Source organism: Ischnura elegans, chromosome 1, assembly GCF_921293095.1.
Source record: "Ischnura elegans chromosome 1, ioIscEleg1.1, whole genome shotgun sequence".
In the NCBI taxonomy this organism is placed as follows: domain Eukaryota; kingdom Metazoa; phylum Arthropoda; class Insecta; order Odonata; family Coenagrionidae; genus Ischnura; species Ischnura elegans.
The window spans coordinates 135,457,910-135,479,353 of NC_060246.1; the positions used below are offsets into that span (position 1 = coordinate 135,457,910).

At 39.6% G+C, this 21,444-nt stretch overlaps 1 protein-coding gene across 1 annotated transcript in view; it reads right to left on the bottom strand.

Annotated features, from left to right (window-relative positions):
- Window positions 1–865: 865 nt before the first annotated feature.
- The window catches only part of LOC124170544 (leucine-rich repeat protein SHOC-2), a 93,410-nt gene continuing 72,831 nt past the window's right edge, over window positions 866–21,444 (bottom strand). The window contains exons 4-5 of the mRNA XM_046549343.1: window positions 7,014–7,181; window positions 866–5,331 (exon numbers count right to left, since the gene is read on the bottom strand). Coding sequence (XP_046405299.1) covers window positions 5,159–5,331; window positions 7,014–7,181 — 341 coding nt within the window. The 3' untranslated portion in view covers window positions 866–5,158. The remainder of the gene's footprint in view (window positions 5,332–7,013; window positions 7,182–21,444) is intronic.

The following is a 21,444-nucleotide window of genomic DNA, read 5'->3' on the forward strand; positions in this document are numbered from 1 at the left end:
ACCCTATTCGACGTAGTATCTAGTAAGGGTTGACGGAGGATGATTTTAAAATAAAATTTGGATTATTCTGCTGAAAAGAGGAGAAATAAAAACCATAAGACACTATCTGAGTGGTACGTATTTGCATTGTTTTAAATCATCTTCCCAAGAGGACAATTGAAGAAAATAAACAGTTGCAAGTTGGGGATAAAATAGTTGTATTCGTTTTATTTCAAACGGATTGCTAATGATTAAAGACGATAAGAGGGAAAAATAATCATAGACCGAATTATGAAAGAGTTAAAGGGAAGGCAGAGCAGACCAGTCTATGAGTCTCGACTCCTAAAATGGAAAGGAGGATAAATTATGTTGCGGAAAGTAAAATGCGAAAAAATGTAAATGGAAGTGGCAAAATGTTTGATGTATTTTACGCCGAAGAGAAAAATATGATGTCTCCATGCTTCTGGGTTTCACCGCGTGGATTTTCTTTGCGACGACAGTTTCTCCGGTATTCCAACCGGCGTCTTCAGGTCGAAAGACCTGATCGACCTGAAGACGCCGGTGGGAATACCGGAGAAACTGTCGTCGCAAAGAAAATCCACGCGGTGAAACCCAGAAGCATGGAGACGTCATCTAGACAACGCCGCGGAGCCAACGGGCATCATTTTTTGGAGAAATAAATCAGAGGTACTCCATGTTTTACTTGTTAATCATAGAAAATCATTATAATTATCTAGAAAACAAGTTCATACCCTGGAAAAAGTAGATAATTGAGGTAATTATTTGTATGGAGGACATAAACGGAGCTCACATAAATTTTGAGCAGGGATTCCTTAGACAGGTAATCATAAAATAAATTTTCAGGTAAAAAATAAAACACCATTAATTTCTTTCATTGTTACCGATTTATTTTTAAAATTCAACTCATCTCCATTAAGAAAAGACAATCTGTAAAAATACATCGAAATTATTCAACTTAAGCCCATTGCGACAGTCAAAATTTACCCGCACGTCACACTCTTAAAATATGCGGACTTAATCTTCCACCTATCATCATGGATCCTCGAGTCATGCGCCAGGTCGTACTCAATGGTACGGAACAAAAATCAACGACTGAACTAAACAGTAATGGCGTATACACCTCACCCTCACGCGTTAAAGATGGAGACCAGTGGCGGCGACTTGTAACTAGTCGCCTTTTGAAGTGCATTCGTCATTTTAATGGCATTAACCCTGCTAGTTCTGACAGCGCTTTCAAGGAAGGAATCGGCAGCCTTATTTTTCATCGTGACACGGTCAGTTAAAGGAGCGGGATCTAATTAATTTCCCACTCAATTGACTTTAATTGAACGCAAGCTTATCATGCGACATCTGATCATCAGGCATTCTGAAATACGGAAAAGAGGTAAATCGTAGTACTTAAACATGGGTGGATATTCCAAACTATCGATGAAGACTGTTTATCAATTTGCCTTGTAGTTTCCCTCATCGAGAAACTCAATTTGACGATAATTTCTTGCATTAATATACATAGAATTTAAAAAAAAAGTTCTTTCACTAATATTTTTAAAAAGCTGTGTTTCTGTAATGATGAATATGCCCTTTCAGATTTCATGTTAGATTAGCTTTTTGCAAGTATTCAATGGATAAAATGAAGGCAAAATTTCCACAGCAACTGGAATTGTTGGGGATTGTCCCCCCCCACCTCATTTAATTATTCTATGAGGCCTATATTCTGGTAACACTTTGACTCGTACTGATTAGTTTGCCTATCTCCGCGCCGCTGTCAGAATAAAAAAAAGGCGAGCCAATTCAATGAAAGCCTAAATAATTTAGAAAAACCCTCAGAGTAAGAATGTACGGATCGCTCAAGATGGATGAATTGTAGTCGAAATATGAGGCCAAAATTGAACCAAGTGGGATCTAGTAATCCCCATATTATTTGCTAAATAAAAAAGTTAGCCAATACCACTCCCATTTAGATTACATTCAAAGTCAAATAACTTTCTTTCTTTGAAACCGCGAATGAAAATAAATTTTCACTCGAAATAAACTCATAGTTCCGATTCAAACGATGAAATCGACTGATGGATGAAATCAGCATTTTTCCGTGAAATGTAAAGACCGGGGGGAATGAGTGTTTGTGGAATCATGCGAGCTTCACTATTTTTTTCCAATCTTGGCCGTATGCGGAGGAGTCCAAAATTTTCTACTTTTTTTCCCATCCTTACTCTGGAGTTCAACCCACTGGTTGATAACGCGTCCTTGACCGAGATCCAACGTATGTCCGGGCTTGACTTGCCTTTCGTCCATAAGCTACATTAGCCACTAGACACGACCGATCGCCATTCCCAGGTTAGATTGATTTCACGAGTCTATTCCGCGCATGGAGGCGAGAACACGTCCGTCCTTCCTCCACGGAAGTCGCTACGAGAATCTCGCCGATCGAATATCGAATCAGCGGATGACTAGATGATTTTTTTAAGTTAAACCTGCTCATCGTGTTTTTTTGTCAACTTTATCAAAGTGTAAAAAAATACTGTCACTCTTTGTAAAAACTCTTTTTTGAAACAATCGTTTTATACAAACATATGTACAATAAACTTGCGAAAAAAAAACACAAATAACTTACGAAATATAAAAAAATGTAACACCACAGCCCAAGTTTGGTGTACAAAGCTGCAAAATGACGTTCCTGACGCCAGGGGTTAGAGAAAACATGTGTAATGTACTATCTGTAAAGCAAACGTTGCACACCCTACCAGAACAGCACCGTGAGAAACGCTCATAAGTTGAGATTATTTTTACCTGTGAAATCCGGCAATTAAGCTCGGAAGAGATCCTAATTTTTAGGCCAGAAATAATAATTATTTACCTTGAGTCGCCTGGAAACATGATTTTGTGAAATAAAACCTGAATATTGAACCTTAAGTTCAGTTTAAATGCCCCTTCGGAGGCAGTCCATGAGTATGAATTATGATGATAACTTTCAAAGTACCATCTTTAAATGATATTTATTTCAATACTTGTCATTGTCCTCTTCTATGTTGGATCAAAAGAAAAGCATATTTTACTTGGACTTTGTTCGAAAAATGATCTACCTGAGTACCAAAATTGAGATCACTATTAATCCGAAGGGTGTATTAAAAACACTATTATTTAGCGTATTCTCAACCTACGATCATTCAGACTTAGCACTCGAACGTGTATTGGTTTTTTGTTTTTATTATCAAGATTGCAGAGAGCGAAATGGAATTGAATTAAATCTTCATCAGATCACAAGTCAATTCAAAGGAGCAAATAATTCCCAAAATACCAACCAGGGTAATAGATTAATTTCCAAAAAAGAGGGATTAATGATTAAGAAACCAATGTTTTATCAGGGACAATGCGTGATTTCCTTCCCTCCTTATCATGAATTCCAAACTGACTTATGTCTTAAAATTGGATAATCCTTGTCGCTGAATGCTGCAGCCATAAAAAAATCCGGTGCAGAGTTAGTATCATGGAATTAATATAAAAAGTACAGCCAATCCGTAAAGTTAACGCTCTAGTGACTACAGCGGTTTGGCTTCGATGGGAAAGAAATCATCGTATCGATCACTCCGATCCCAATGTATATAATAATATATAAGTATAATATAACGCACATAATCATGTGCTGACAGTACTTTAGAAAGAACACATTGTACTGGGCAATTGGCTTGGGTAACTAACACACATTTTGAGACATCTTACATATTAATACACTTATTATCAGTACGCGTAAAAACGCTTTGCGTTTTTGTTTCGCGGGAGAACGAAACTTGCTCGAGAGGTCGCGGCGGCAAACTGTGTCCGTCACTCACTCACTAAACAGGACATGACATCGGGCCGCACACGTGTCGAATCGCCTCTTGCGATTGAGGTGCAATCGTGACGACGCGCGGCCCCAGCATAGCCAAAAAAAGTATCTCACTCATTAGTTCTGCATTGCACACCCCCGTTTTCAACCTTGCACACGTAATTTTCGATCGGAGCAAAAACACCCCGTCACTTTTTTTTTTAAAGTCCACCACGAAAGCCCATTCTGACCGTCAGACGTTAAAAGGAGAAGAAGATAGTTCGAGGATTGGTGTAAAAAAATAGCTTGTTTTTTTTAATCCATGGTCGTTTGGTGTGATAAAGGTTTCGTATTAAAATTTGATTCCGTCTGCTGGTAGGTAACTTCGACGCATGATTGGAAAAAAAATTTCATGAACAAACTTATTTTTTCAATTGGCTGAGCACTGCAGGAATACATTGGAACAGAAAATCGACTAGCTTCGCCACATACACGAGTCCTGGTCGATCAGCGCCCCAGACTTGATGACATACTGACGGATGACAGGCGTTGACAGTCTCTGGTACTTTCCACCGAATAGACAAGTCGATCCTCGTGAGAAGAAAAGCTGGAGGCTCCAATCCTCTCTTACTTCGAAAAAAGACTAGTGATCTTCGACCAACACCGGCGTGTTTCCAATGATAATTTTCAGCGCATATTCATCAAACATAGCACCGCTCTCCGATTCTTCCACAGGTGAGCCACCAAGATGTTATAGTGGTTTTAACTTGCTTGAATTTATGGTAATTTCAATTAAAATTCGCTGTTCTCCTTCAACTGTTGATCATGCACTTGCAATGCAGCAAGTCCCCCAATGAAGTTCCAGGGAACACTACGAAACCCTGTAGATCAGGAAGGGGCTCTTTAAAAAATATAAATATGCTCATTAAAGAATCTCTAATGTTTGTTCACGCGCGTGCCCGTTTTTTTTAGTCGGGGCACGAGTAGTTCTTTTGCTCCAGGTTTCAGCGACGCACGGTAGCGCTAGGAAAAAATGCATCTTCTTCCATAATCTTCCCTGTCTTCTTTTCGTTATTACTTCATCTCTCTTCTCCAGACGGCCTCAACATTCTGTTCCAACATTAATATTTTCCCTGCAATATCCATGTGTATCCCCACATATTTTTATCATTTCGGCCGCTGGGCGACGGCCTGGAAGCTAGAGGGGAATGGTGACGTCATCGGGTCGTGGCGGCGTCTTCCATATCATTTTTTTTTCTCCTCTCTGCTGGCGCGCCGGCAAGCGCGCCTCCCTCTGTTGCGTGTGTGTAAGTGAAACTACGTGGTGATGTCCATCCCGTGTTTGATCCTGGGATTTTAGACGTCGGAGAGGTCCTCCCACTCCTCCGGGGGCGGTGGCGGGGGCAACGCCAGTCGGATGCGTGGAGGCAGCGCCGAGAGCTCCGTGTGGACCCGGCGGCTGAGGGGGTTGCGACGGAGGTCCAGGTCCGTGAGCTCGGGGGCGGAAAGCACCTTGTCCACTTCCACGTCTGCGGATAAGAGAGAAGGAAGGGGCAATCAATGGGGGTTTCTTTCACACACTTTTTACCACATTTTATTTCGATAATAATATCAGGGGCGTAGCCAGAATGTGTGTCGGGGGAGGGGCCACGACCAGGGTAGGAGGAATGTAGAAAATATGTGAAAATATTTATCTCTGGAAATCGCATTTTATGCCATTTTGGCCTTTAAATTTGCACAATTAATGGGACATCGGGAAGCTGTTTTACTAATTGATTGTTTTCACTTAATGAGAATACAGTCATTTAAACAAAAATGTGTATCACAAGGCTACACTTACACCGTCACCATATTGACGCATCGACTAGATAGATACGCTTCACAAAAATAATAGTTAATTAGTTTGCTTCCTAGTATTGGTGGAGTAGAGTAAATTTGTTTTATAGGTTAATATTTTTTTCCAGAATTAATTGGTTTTGGGTGGAGGAAGCACGTGCCCCCTATCCCCTCTCCTGGATACGCCAATGAATAATATTGATAACAATATTTGATTTATACAGTTTATTTGTCGAATTAGTACCAATTAAGGCAATAAATTTGACTTTTGAATACAGGCATTCTATTGATAATGCAAAGCGTCCTCCGCTGCTTGCGATTTCACTTTATGCATCGTTGATCAGGCTCTAACATCCATGGAGACAGTGGCGCAGCGAGGGGGGGGGGAGTTTACGGGATAAACCCCCCCCCAAAGAAATTTTTAAGCTTAATCCATTTTATTTAATTGGATTGATATTACTAATCGAAAAGTGTAAGGATTGTTAAATATCCTTCAGAAAGCCGTACAACTCACATTTTTGAACCATTTATCTTAAAATTTCGCAATTATTATTTCGCAATGAGTATTTCATACCCCCACACACCCCATGACACACATGGCATTGGTTTTTCTTGGACAGTTGATCATTTAAAAATAGGCTTTCATCTACATACTTACATGATAAAAGCAAAAATATTATCAGCACTTTTCAAATCAATTTCACCTTTATTTTTATTACCTATGGAGTGATAAATGGAATTCATCATATGCACTAGGGGATCAAGGATATAATATATAAAAATATTTGTTAAATATGAAACGGCAAGGCATACCAGTGCATATGCTTATTGTCACCTGATCAATCGCATACCGGATGTTTCGACAGAAAATAAGGCCCAAGCTGCCGATAAAAATTATCTGCTTCGTTATGGAATCAAGTATGAGGTTGAAGGCAACCAACCTGTAATCTTTCGATTTGTCGACGATCTTTTACACCTTGCTTTCAGAAAACCTAGAAAAATTCTTAACAGTAAAGTAGATAAACAGGTAGGTATCGATTATGAATAAAATTTAATTTTTTAAATGGGGTGCCAGTTGAAATTAATACTTAAAGAAAACAATAAATGTTTGCTTTGTAACATTTAATCAATAATTTCTTCATTTGTTAAATATTTTTTCACCTCTCTTCTAAAAATAACTATTAAATGCTAAAAATAGAGAATAAATTACGTATTATGCATAAGCATTTAGCGATTCACATCATCTTTTAGATGTAGATCAATATGTGATCAACATTTCCAGCCTTTTTTCTTTCAAATCAATGTTATATTTTTCATTGACGTCAACCGCTTCCGTTGACGAAGCTGAAGTAGAAGGCTTAAACGACGTTCTTACCCGTTATGTGGTTGTCCGTGGCAACAAGTGAGAGGAGGTTGGGGATTTTGAACACCACTCTTGGTAGGCTGATGAAGGCATTGTGTGAGATGTCGAGTTTTGTCAACGCAGACAGATCACAGAATTCCTCTGGGAGGCGACTGAGTCTGTTGCAAGACAAATTCAGAACTGCGAAGAGAAAGAAAAGAGGCCAATGCGTTACACAGGTTCCATTAAAAGAACCCCTTGTGTGCATATTTAAATCTACACAAAATTAATAAATGGTTAGTGTAGGGCTTCTTCTTCTCCAAATAAAGTCTTGAAAAAATTAAATTCCAAAGTAACACTAAATGACTGCTTTCAAAACATGAATGAGAATTAACTCTAAATTAGTTCCAAATATTTACAGTAGTTATTTTTGTCTCATGGCAGATGTTAGGAAAACCAAACAAGGTTGCCCATTCACTGTAAATAAAAGCGTCTTTCAATGATATCGCTTCAAGATGGTGATCTTGTCAGTCGACCAGTTTTTACCATCAATTAGGGATTTTCAAGCAAAAAATGGCATAGACCGATTAAAAAGACCTTTGATATGCTACAAAGAATATGCTGATGTATTCATTAATCAGCATAATATTTCCAATCATTTGCTTGAAAATGACGAGGCATCACATCTTTTTTAATCGAGGATTAAATTAATTCATTTATAAACTCTTTGATCTCACTAGTCGATCAGTGCGCTGCAGTAATACGATAATGGGTGAAGCGCCTGTCTCATCATAACTTATGATCTCATTTAGCTTAACAAATGAAGCAAGTAGACCGTGGAACATCATCCAGATGATTAACCATCTGAACCAACGGGAAAACCTAATTACCCCATTATTCTCATGGGAGTTGGGTAAGCTTCCGTTCGCTCGCGAGTTGAAATCAGTCTTGTTTGCACAAGACGCAGGAGTTCGGGCATATGATCGACCGAGTCTCTCCCTAGATGAACCCTAGCTCCTGTGGAACACGAGTCCGGCTTTCAATTGACCGCGGTCTGTCGGATCTAGATCCATCTTGTCGCTTCGGACAAGGGTCGGCTCTTGCCCCATGGCGGTACCAACACGCTGCACTGCGTAGCGCTCGTGAACTACGTAAACTCGATGCGGTTATTGGGAGGGGCGGGAGGAGGTAAGGCCGCGAACGGGGAGAGCGTGGTTCTATAATTAGGTCGGGATTTTCCAGCCGGGAAGCGAGCCAACAGTCTATGCTCTCTCAAATCGGAAGGATGCTTTAAGAAACTTTATTTTTACTAACGCGAGAAGAGCGAGAAGAGGATGGGGTGAAGGATGGGAGGAAGACGATAGGTTTTTAAGGGTTCGTTGGAGAAATGGAGACAAGGGTCTTTGAATGGTGGTGGGGTCAGCGGCCTCAGGGGAAGGGATGAAGGAGACACGATGGAGGATGTAAGACGTGAGTGAATTGGAAGGTTTGAGAATGTTGAGCTAAAAGGGTACCACGGAATTCTGGGAAGGGTTGCTGCTGCCAAGGGACTTATCGTGGGAGGAGAAGTCAACGCAAAGGAAGGATGAGAATGCGTCAGCGGCAAGTCCCTTCAAATCACTAATTAGCTGGTTTTATTTTTAAATTTCAACTCTCGAGTCCCTCAGTCAGGACAATCAACTGGAAAAGTTGAGGCCCGACAGACGCACCGGTGTACTCATGGCCATTTTCTAATTCCTGGCTATCTACTTTAAATATCAATGAAAATATACTTTCCCAAATATAAGAAGGTGTAAAATAAATTTTTATGGGGATAATTAAAAATTTAAAAGCTCCGTATCTTTAAAAAAATGGAAGGGAATATTTATTGGAAAAAATTCCCATTTTTAGCTCGAAATTTTATCCGGTGAATACATATTCTTTCCGGCCGCGCACCTATGCTCTTAATGAAATACAACACGTATCATATACCAATTAATTCCATATATTTTGAAGTGGAAACTACAGAGGAAAATGAAAATTTTTCTGCATAACACGTTTTAATTTTTATAATGGATATAATTATAATAATATTATGCATGAATCTCAAGTGGTTTTTAACCATTTTACTTCCACAATTTCCTCAGTTTTACTCTAATCTCACTTTTACTTAAGACACTAAACGGAGTTAGCGAGATAGGATGCGTTTTTTGCACAGTAAAGTACAATGAAAATAAAGCATATACTGTAAGGAAATGTTTTGAAGTAACGGCCCACATAAAATCGGTATGTTTTTCATATTCTATCGGCAAATCAGTATAATCACAAAAATATCATATTCCGATATGCATAAAATTAGTAAAATTTTCAGTATATTTTTATAATGACGTTTACTCCTGGAATCAATTCACCATCATACGATGGATAGCTCACCTCGAAATATCATGCATTGGTTACTGCGGTGACAGAAGTTAACCGATCTTTCCATCGAACGCTTCGAAAAGGAGTTAAGTTACACGCTCGTTATCGCGATGGCAAACATTTATGATCTGCGCGTTGATTTTTAATTAAGTTTTTTTTATGCAGACAGTGATTAGGCGCTATCAACAATTTCCAATTAAATTAATTAAGAAACTTGGGGATGGGGTGTGGCCAAAGTTGAGTGCAAGGCGCCGCTCCGGCTTTCTCATGCCATGGCCCCTTCCTCTCACTCTATCCTCGGTACCTTCAAGGTCCCATAAATTTCACGTTGCGGTGCTTCCCGATTGCAAGAGGAGGAGATGTTGGAGGACGAATCAATTTCAGGCGATGCCTTTTTAAAAAGTCTTGGGCGTGCGTGAGGGTGAATGGGCACTCCATAAAATCAATCCTCCTAGGAGAGATGAGGCATGAAAGATCTTTTCGCAGGGAGAAGAAAATTCCTCATCATCAGGACGATTTCACAACTACCCTGATGTTAATGTGCCGCAGATATCGATGAGCTTATCTTGGATTTATGTATTTTGAAACTGCATGGGAAAAGAACGAGAATAGGACGGACACGTATTTGAAATGAATCATTGGTGTAGACTGGGGTAGAGGAAATGAATAAGGAGAGTATTCTTGTAGGCTTTTTCAAGTTGATTGTCTCAGTGTGGTTAGAAAGGCAGAGCATGTTTATAGAAGAAGAGAAAATTGTGAGACAGGAAAGAGTAGAAAACGAGAAATATACTTATTAATTAGATGTGGCTCTTAAAACGAGAAATAGTGGGAGCCAGAAGACAATAGGTAGTATAAATAGACGGCACAAAATTATAACATCTGCATAGTTACTGGAATAATTAATTGATCATCGAAAAATGTGCGTCGGAATTTGATCGTTAAGTTTAAACCGAATTTGAACATATATGTGCCCCAGTGAAAATATGCTCTGCTAAGGGTGAAAAAATATTCAATTTATGAGGAAAAAGTATATTTTCTTGAGTTATAACTAAGAGCTGAAGAATTACCATCTGTAGCCAAATTCTATGGGCAAAAAAGTATTAGTTCCAGCTAATATCTCAATTTAAACGTTTTTAGTTACCTACTTATTCGGACATGTTTCCTTGCAGTTCCCTTGTGCAAAAAATGCGGCGAAGTGCATATGCTTTGATTATTAAAATCAAATGTCATAAATTGAACTCCTTGAAACATAACTATTTTCCAAGGGAAATTAATGATAATTTAAATGTTTTGGAGCAGAAAAGTATTGATTGAATAATGTTGGAATAAAGTGCTCTGGTTCCGAGGGCTATATTTGAAACTTAATAGACATACTACGAGTCCTCGGCGAAGACAAATACGCGTGAAGACGCAGATGATGATAAACTAGCGTTTCCGGGGTCACATGAGTGTAGTCTTGAGGGGGGAGGAAGGGGAAGTTGGATCCCATGAATACAAAACTACTTCGTCACACACGCACGGATTTAGAAGTCCGGACGGAGGGCTTCTGCGTCACCGCGTATTTTTTTCAGCCACGAAAGAACATGAGGAGGGTTGACAAAATTGGGAGGACTTTTTGGCATCGGAGAGGAGGAGCGGGCGACTGGAACGAGGCAGACAGTGTGGTGTTGCTGAGCGCACCCAACGACCACCGAGAGATTTCGGAACGCTTAAAGAGCTGGAGGGAGGCCCAAGAGGAGATGGCAGGAGATTTGCAGTCATCGAATTCTATGTAGAGTGCAACCCTTTGGCGGAGCACTTCAAAAGTTTGTGTATCTTACAGCTGGACTCAGTCCAAAATAATCAAGTATATCATAAATGCCTTGGCCTTGCCATGGTTGAGATACTTCGCGTTAGAAATCTCTATAATTTCGATACCTTCACTTCAAATACGCTCAACAATCGCCCACCGAATCAAATCCGCTCATTTAGTAGCCCCAGTAGTACCAAATGAACGGATTTGAATCGGTGGGCGATTGTTGAGCGTTTTAGCAGTGGAGGCATCGATTTGTATCATTTATACTTTTGTTTCGGGACAAAACGTTATCCCTTGGAACCCATTAAAATTCAAACCACTTCAACGAAAATGAACTATGAGAAAAGTTGAAGTCGAAAACCTTCCACTAAACCCAGTTTGTAGATCGTTTCATCGCATTTTTGACATAGAATGAGTATCAAAATTGAGAAAAACAAGCGAACAGTAAAAGTCCCACTTAATGGGAAAATTCATAATTTAGACTGATTACACAATTATCTCAATTTTATATTCATAAATATTTTTTATGTATATTAGCCCCTCCTTTAAGTCATGCCTTAGTTTAGACGATCCTCTAGGTTTAGCGTCCCCCCAGTATTCACTTATTTGAAGTCAATGAAATTGATTATTTTCTATAAATGGACTTTGCGACTTAAGAGTCTTTATACTTCGCGTCGGTTAGACATCGATGTCATGCTGCTTCCCCAAAAAAATCATAGAAGACCTTCTACACCCATGTCTCGTATAGCGCAAGGGATGCGTTCCTTGGGGTCTTTGCGCTATACGAATTTGCGTTATACGAGAGCGTTTTAACATAGGGAAGATAGGGATGCGTTCCTGGTAGCATAGGTCTTGGGTATTGAATTTCCTCTAAAACATCTATATTCCCATAAAAAGCCTTAGAAAACATTATTTCTATAAATATTTATATTTTAAACATCTTTAAAGATAGTATTCACGCATTCAAAGACTTTTATTCACGTTAAAAAAAATTCTTACGTGCTTTCGAAATTCCATCCTGTCGTGCGGGTGGGCTAACATCTGCTATCTCAGGGGATCGTAATGCGTTGCCGGCAGTTGATGATTTTTCAAACTAGTCTAAAAACAACTATTGTGTCACCCAGGCCCTTTTGTCGCTCATCGAAATGACAGGAAAATGCTACTTTAAATGCCATTTCATAGCTAGCGGAGTTTATGAATGATAAATCATTTTAATTTGAAGTCCTCCGAGTCATTAGCAGCTACGTGAAACAGTCTTTAAATGCCTTGAAACCTGACCCAGGTTTTCCTTCCCTGAAAATGAATGAACGAGAATGCATTCTTTTCCTAAAGAATATCGTCTCATCAACACTAAAAACTAGTTGAGGGGGAAAGGAGCCACTTTCAATAACAGCTTGGAGTTCATCAGAAAATGTTGTGGTGGCTGCGCTATCAACACTTGCAGATTCACCTGATATCGCCGCACTGAAAATACCTGCTTGCCGTTTAAATTCTGGAACCAACCGGAGCTTTCACTTAATGTCTCGGAGCGATTACCACTCTCGTCTTTTTGTACTGATTCACCATGAACTTTCCGTATGTGTAGACCGCTCGGTTGAAGTTGGTGCGGCTGAGGTCACTGATATTTTAGCTTCGTCTTTATTCAGAATAAGGCATCGTGAGTTTAAACTTCCGCGCAATATCGCTTTGACGCTCTCCATTTTCAAAGCAATTGACCTCTCTCAAGTCCTCTTCTAGGTTAATGGTTTTTCTTGATAAATTCTTGATTTTTCTACACGCATTCCTATTTTTTGCCATATTCTCTTGGTTTTTACTCTGTATGGTTCTATCTAAATCACCTTCTTCTGCTGAACTGTATTCCTGAGACGCAGAAGGGCTATGACTGCGGGGAGGGAACGAAGCCATTGTGTTTAAGACTCTATAGCGGACCCTTTTATGTGTTGATGCTATTCATGCGCAACTCGGCCACCGCTCCGTTTCTCCCCCGTGAATACCGATGACCTTGAAGGCTTTAGCGTAGACTCTCTACCTGGAAGTCAATCGCCCGGTAACCTACGACGGCAAAAATACGTCTCAAACCGTATTACTGAAAAAAAAACTCATTTCAACTAGCCCCACGCTTAATTAACGATCTAAATTATTTATTATCATTCTGTTAAGGAGACGAGATAAATCTTCGGAAGGCCGGCTATCTAGACCCAATGACGAGTAATACTTTTGGCAATTGCGCATCAATGAATTTCGATTAATATATAAACAAAAAAGAAGATTTGAGGCAAGAAATAATATTAATATACGTAAATTGATAGAAATTTCGTGTGTACTTAGCGCAAGTTCACGTTTTATCACGAGAGCGTTTAAGATTTTTGATTAGGCTACACTGCGTTGCAATGTTTCCCCGAGGAACGAATTTGCGCTATATCGAAATTGCGCTAATCGAAATTGCGCTATACGAGACATGGGTGTATAAGCTTTTTTTTCTCCCTCAAGATAGTAATTACTGAGTAGTTTCAACAATTAACATAATATAACTAAAATTATAGCCTTCAAGGACTTTTGGAGCTTATTTCGAAAGGATTTCTTTAAGGTTGGATTGAAAAGAGGCTCTTATAATATGAACACGAAAACATAAAAAAGGTATGTACGAAAAATTTTAACATTAGCTATGTTTTGGTGCATAGCGTTATAAAATGTTTTGCGAATATGCTGGCACTGCGCCAACTATGTGACGAGCTCAACGGTGTGTAAACGAATTGCGGTGTATTGTGTTTGTAGAGCAAACACAGCAGTTTTGTTTGCTCAATGCGGGCGGTAAGGTAGATTACTTAAGGATTGATTGGAATTATGAGTCACGTAAACCAGTTTTTTCAAGGAGCACATATATATAGGTGGAGTAAGTTGAGGGAGGAGTTAAGACCACTCTTTTAGTTTATTTCCCGTCACACCCCTGAGAATGAGGGTGGAATGGGGACAAATAATAAAATTCGCGCAAGGTCGTGAACACAGCGGAGGAGAAAACGAAGGGGCGATAAAATGGCTGCGGAGTTTTTTTTACAACCCAGACAGGAAAGACGGGGAAGGAGGTTGTGAAGGAGGAGAGTGGATGCTGGAGGGGGCGCAGTGAGAAGGAATGGTTCTTTAAATTTAAGACTCCTTCGGACGTGGAGGGGAAGGCGGAACCGAAGATACGAGCGCCGATTATACTTCTTCCCTGGCATCGCATTGGCGCCAGCAAGGTCAATGGAGTAAAGCGAACAGACGAGTGAGGAAACATTGTATATACTTTTGATTTTCCTTCCAGAGAAAATATATAAAATAGCGCTTGAGGTAAATATTGTAACGACAACTTCAGCATGACGGGAAATTGACAAAATTATCTAAGGAAATACCAATACATGAATTCTATTAAAATCCTCATACTTCTTTTTATTTAGTATTACATGTGATGAAAATGAAATATTCGAAGCAAATACCATGAAAACAATATCTATCTTTGAAATTAACAATAAAAACCATCAAACCCATTACGTGATTTCGGATTTGGACATTCTAATCTCAATCACCTGCAGAAGTAAATAATCCCTCTTACTGATATTTACTCTGAGGTTTTGTTGAATGTAATCGTGTTATTCCTTTTGTGAAAATTAATGATTGAGCTAATTAGTTAACTTCTTCATCTTCAGAATTAACCAATTCCTTCTCAAGAGTATTTCTCCTACTCCTCAGTTTTCTCAGTTTTTATTTTATATCTCAGTTTTTATTAAATATCAAGTCTGTACAGCTATCTGATTCGCTGTCTTGAGTCGAGGCCATTATATTGTGGTAGAAATATTGGGAGGAGAAGTCTGACTGCGGAATTAGTCAGCTCCAAATGAAAAATACTGTTTGTCTTACAGATTAACAGATCAAATGAACAGCAGGATTTTTGTTTGTACTAAAATAAGAGAAGTGATAAAAAAAAGCCTCCGAATTTTTTCTTTCACTGCTTGTATTTGATCTCCAACCCATAAATTCAGTTAAGGCAAAAATTAAAATGACTATTCATTTTCCCAAGTGAGGATACTTATTCAAAGCGAAAGTTTTTTTCGAGAATCTAAATACTGAATGATTCTTCTAATAAATAGGCGAAAAGGTGGTATCCTTTGGTTGGAAAACTCTTTGGATTAGTTGGAGACATTGGAAAAACACCTACATCTATAATGACACATTTACGTAAGATCATTTTTTAAAAATGGTTGTCAAAACTTGCCAAAAAAAGCTGCTACAATAATTCAGGTGTGGCAGGAAATATTCCCGATTACTCTCAACCGGAACACTTGCCTCCGTGCGACGTATGGAGGCAGGCGAGTACCCTTGCCAGAATAAATAAGGGCAGAATGGGCAGGTGCAAGGAGGACGCCAGCTTTGCGCGCAATGTGATCCTAATAGGGGTTGGCTACCTTCTCTCGAAATGTCGAAAGGATAACTCAAAATAATCTCATGCACTCGACGTGAATTCCGTAAACGAGGCCCCTAAGGGTGGAACTCGCTCGAATTATCCTGCATTCATCATAATGGGGAAAGCGGTCCACAACGGCGTTTTCCGACATCATTGATCACTCTGACCCTGACGGTTCTAATGGAACTGTGAAAAATGTAGATATTTCTAAATGCGTTAGCACTTGTCAAAAAATTTACTTAGGAGTATATTTATACTTTCTTATAAAAAGTCAGCGATATTGAATAAAAATACAGCTACAGACGGTAAACACAGAGCTAACATAAGCTGAATTTCGGTTCTGCCCTCCCGTGAAAATTTGCTAATCTACAAGTACGATCTAATTACCGAAGTAAAGTTCTGTCCAAAAATGAATTCATGTGAAGAATCAACTCAGAGAAAGCAATTTCCTCCTGAAAATGTGAGAAACAAACACTTAAGCTAACTCACTTTTATAAACACTAATGAAAAATCACTTGAGTTCATGTTTCATGTCTATGTATTGCCTGCCAGAATCATATTTCGCACCGGTGTATTTAATAGATAGTATAATTAATCGGTAAGGCCCTTCAAAACAACTATAATTAAGAAAAATTACTCCACACGTAATTTTAGCTATAGAGTGTCTTTTTGTACACGATTCATTTCTTGGGATGTCTCATAATAATCTCGTCGTAGACACTTTTCAGAGAGAGGAAAATCAAGTGATCAAAAGAAAATACAAGGAGGCACCTGTGAGGATACCAAGTCATTATTTTCTTGAGAGGAATAGAGCTTTCGAGTCGCGAAGAGAGTCGCGAGCCAGCAGCGCTGGTGGGATGAAGTGCGACAGGCATTGCACAGAGTAACCCTATCTAAGAAGGCGTTCACGACACAACCACGACGCTCATCGAGGACGAGGAGTAATTAGAGTTTGCGGAGCGGGAAAACAGTAATGTGTGAGCGTACACTAATTGCAGTTGAGGGAAAAGCAAGGAAAAAAACAGACTTGATTCAGGAGACGGTCTTTGAGAATGAAATGCACGTTGCGTTTCCAAAGCGATATTAAGGAAACGAAATATTTCATCTCGAAGATCTATAATTTGTGATATTTGAGGAGATGCTCGAATCGCATGAATATTTAAAGCTCTGAAGTGAGTGTAGCTTTTACTGAGCTTACCATTAACCTGTTCGTGGAGCACAATAATTATTTGGGATTGAGATCCAAGGTTTACTGCTGAGGGAAGATGAGGAGATTCTCGCGTGCATTGACATACGGGAGTGAGGACGTTTCCGAGAGCACTTCAAAATTTACCAGCGGGAACGTACGAAGTGGCGCTTATAGTATCGATTGCGAGGGATGAATGGGAAATGAACGTCGGCGGCGTCGGGCAAAATCTCCGACCAGCAATTTCCCGATCGCTGGTTTGAAACTAAGAGATGGTTTGGTTTTTTTCTATTCATTAGCAATGGAAAAAGAAGAATTTATAGGACGAAATAGGCACAAAATCCCGTATCTACTTAATACTTTTTCGTCGGTCACCCACCTGCGTACACTTGAATACATGCCGCTATTTCATTGTCATATCAATGGATTGGGTATAAAATGGAAAGAGGGAATTCTTTACTTAAAAATCTAATGGATTAAGTAGTACTTGAAGTAAGGACTTTATTTGGTTCATTCCGCGAGAGTAAAATCATTAAATTTTGAGGCAGGGGTCATACAATTTTGGGGATACACAAAAATCCGCGAGAACAATCATAACTAAATATTCCTTCATTGGACCGCTCTGTAGCCAATTTCAAACAGGTGTAGGGATTTCAAAATATTTCAAATCTAAAGATTGAGGGTCTAAAATTGTTACTATAGAAAGATACTGAAATTACTGGCTTACCTGCATCCCTCTTTTTTGTGTAAAGGACAAAGGGTTAAATTATAGCATGGTAATTCATGGGCCTTTGTACGTTTTACTCGAAATGTTACGTATTAGATTGCTAGGGATTGATGAATCTCAGTACATAAATCAAATATTCTTCTCACCTAAGTCGATCCCAGAAATATCGCGGTTGCGTGGACATGCCGACGGATTTGGCTGAATTCACGTCGCTAAAGGGTCTCGGGGTTTCACTCACAGACGATCGCCTTTAAGCGAAAAGTGTCCGCGGTTGCAGGGGACGAGGATGGTGCGAATATGAAAATTAGAGACGCACGGTTGTAAAGAGGGTATGCAGAGGCAACGCGGCGGCTTCGAAACTTCACTGCGTGCATCTTTTGTTTTATTCATCCGCGACGGACGTGATGGCGATGCGAGGCGAAGTGCATAAGGAAAGGATGGGGTTGGGTAAGGATACAAAACGTGGAGGTTTTATGGAAGCCGAGGCGTCGGGCTCCCCGACTCATTCTCGCGTCGTGACGCAGACGTTTGGTCACTGGCGGGGAGTGCTTTTTGAGGGTGATGATGGGATGGAAAGAGAGGGGTGATGAGAGAGTGGTGATCGAGTAGACTGGAGATGGATAACATCTTATAACTATTTTAACCTATTTTAGCGCCCCATATACACCTGTTGCAAGCAATGAATAATCACTGGCAAGGGGCCTTACTCTTTTGTTTATCTGCCGGAAATGGGGGATGGAGAATCTGGTCAGACGGCTGGTATTTAGAAGGAATTCATTAATTTTTCAGCTCTTGGGGACTTATCATCTGAAACTCGATTGCCCTCCTTTCTACCTGTGCTCCGTCGAAAATGCAGGCATATAAACGAATTGAGATAATTCTATCTGTTAGATTTTTCCGAAAAAATCACAAATTATTTCATCAGACGCCGGCAATTAGAGCAAGAGTATACTACCACCCCGCATTGTTATTTGTCACCATTTTTAGCCTCAAATCGAAAAAATGTGTGTCCTCTCTTAAAGAAAGTTTTTGATAATTCTATGTAAAAAACTAACAGACAGTGAATTGTTTCGTAAATTTTTAGAAAAACTCGGTTAATGAAGTTGTGTCCGGATTTTACGCGTTTTTCCCCATAATTAATTTTGCTATAGCAGAAACATCTTTCGGTTACATTCCACTTATGCTACCGGGCTGATTTTTATTTTACCTTAATTTTCCTCTTCTTTTAGGAAAGAAGGGACGATATATAATGAAGTAATCTGTTATACTTGGGCAGAATGTTTTTAAATTTAGAAAAAATTAAGTTATGAGAAACGTAATATGTAATACGCTGTTTAAATGTTAATGATTCTGTGGCCAAAAGATTTACGATTCTACATTTTAACCAAGAATTTTTATATAGGCGAAATAAAATAATCAGTCTCTCTATCTCAAATATCCTGCCATGCAAAAGATTCTACCTCGCAACGAACACAAAAAATGCCACCATGCCGTTCATTTAGAAGAAGACGGAGTGTTGACGTGGCCGGCGCAAAATTGGTTAACCCACAAGCGTCGCCGTAGACGACTTAAAAGCAAGTGTCACTACGGATACCTTGTTTCTTGAGCGATGGAAAATTTCTGGCCGCAGCGCGCTCGTGTAGTGACATGGTGGAAGGGCGGAATTGCATTCATGCGATGTTTTGATGTGCTAGGGAATGGAGTGGGCGGTAAAGTAAACACGGTGCGGTGGGGAGGGAGGAAAGGGAGGAGAAGGGGTCGCAGGGAAACGGGTTATAAGGGGAGGGTCCACGCCGCTGGGGAGGGGTGTCCAGGAAGTGCTACCCCTGAGGCGTTCATCTCCCCATCGGCATCACTGTTGCCAACAGCCGCCCCCTCCCTTCGTACCCTTTTTTACGTTTTCGCGAGGAAGGTTTGGGGGAAGGAGAGTGGACGTTCAACCAAGGAGGAAAGGGAGGGGTGGATAGTACCAATACACTGACAATGAGACGGGACACAGTCAGGTCTCTTTGATGCGCCCTCAGTTCAACAGTCCGAAACTATCGTTGATTATGCGATGGGCATTTATACATCGATTCTGCATAATTAAATCTATATACTATCCCGCACACCGCCTCTACAGGCGTGTGGCGGGAGGTGTTGGAAAATCCGGCCGTTCAACTGTGAGACAATACAAAACTATCGAGGGGAGAGTCGAGAGGGATTTGACTTTTGTGGAAGATCTTTATTAGTCGAAGAAAAAACGAATTCCTGCACATATCCGTTCGGCAAAGTATCTCTTTTATTTTATGGCTTCTTTCGGACCTTGGGGTACTGCGCTGCTCCAAGATGAAGATCTGTGTGACGAAGATTTGTTCTTAGTTAGGTAACTAATACTTACTTTCAATTTTTGATTGTGGCTAACCTGCACTGAAACGATGGGTCTTTTAAGACAAGCACAAACCTGTATGAGAATAAGAACTAATGGAAATGAGCTTGAAGGAGATTAAGAGAAATTTCCCTCTAAAATAAATAATTGCGCGATGAATATTATCATCTCGGAAATTGCTTGATTAGCCGGCGCTATCAATGAGAGCTCCGCTGGTCTTTAATCAATGCTTAATGTTAGCACGAAAATTATTTGCATTTTCAGGTTCTGTTCTCCTTCACTACTCTCTATAGCCACATAGGTATTCCTTCTTACTGGTTCTTTATGCTAATTAAATGACTTGAAAATAGAAATTGTGAAAGCCCGAATGAGGAGCAGAAAATTCCCTCTCGTTGAAGGTATACGTGCCAGAAAGAGCATGATTACAAACAGATGTAAACGCGGGTTGCATTAATATAATGTATGAAATCTTTTACTTTAAGTCTAGAAACCATTTTCCATAAATTAAACCCGCTTTTAATAGCATCTCTTAATTCTTAACATCGATAGAACCCGATGAAAAAATTAAATCCAGAAGAAAAGCTGCATCCTATTTAATATGTTTCCTCCCGAGGTATTTAGCCTTTAATTTGAGGATAAGTTCCGGTCAAGATAAAATAAACTAGCTTTATCTTCGGTTATTTTTTCTATTACGCTTAACGTTTCTCTACATGGTATTTTCACTACAAGTAGGGCAATATTGATTCACACTATGCAGAATATCTTAGGTTTTTACAACCCAAGATAATGTATTTAAGTTTTAATGCATTTCAGATAATACATAAAATTAACGAATTTTCCCATGTTTTGATGCTTCAATAGGTCATATACTTCTTTTAGGGGTCACTCATTGCCAGAGTGGTCAAAATCATGAGGTAGTGAGTGTCCTTTTCATTCAGACGCAATTGCTGAAGAGGGCTGGGTGAATGGCAAAGACTAAAGGGGTCGACGATTTGAATAAAACATACTCTTTTCTATCTCTTCTCTTTCTTCAAACAACTCGGTTGAAGACAAAGGAGTGACCAAAAACGGTTATGTGGTAAAACCCGCATCCATCAAAGGTGAAATAAGAGACCGAGGAATCAGCCAATTTCATTTTCATAACAATGTAGCGCTGAATCTTTTAGTTGCATTTCCTAAAACGACTTTTACGGACACTCATTTCTTTTTTTACGGACACTATACATTTTTTTACAGACACTATAATTCATTATTTAGGGTAGTAAGCATGGAAGGGATTTCGGTTACAGCTCCTGTACGTCTTTCATTTACAAATAAATCTTGAAAAGAATGCGCAATCTAGGATCACAGGAAGCGTGTTTCACCATCAGTTGTGTTTAAAAACATCTGCTGCCCGACGGCTGGCCTGCTGATGCTTTTGTTCCATCTCTGCCAATTGAAATCGCGGAGTCAGGTTGTTATGAGTGCGAAAACAGAGTAAGCACCGAGATCTGCTTCTCCTCTCTAAGGTTTGGACTGTGCTTTACATTTTAAGAAAGGGAGAGGGCAGG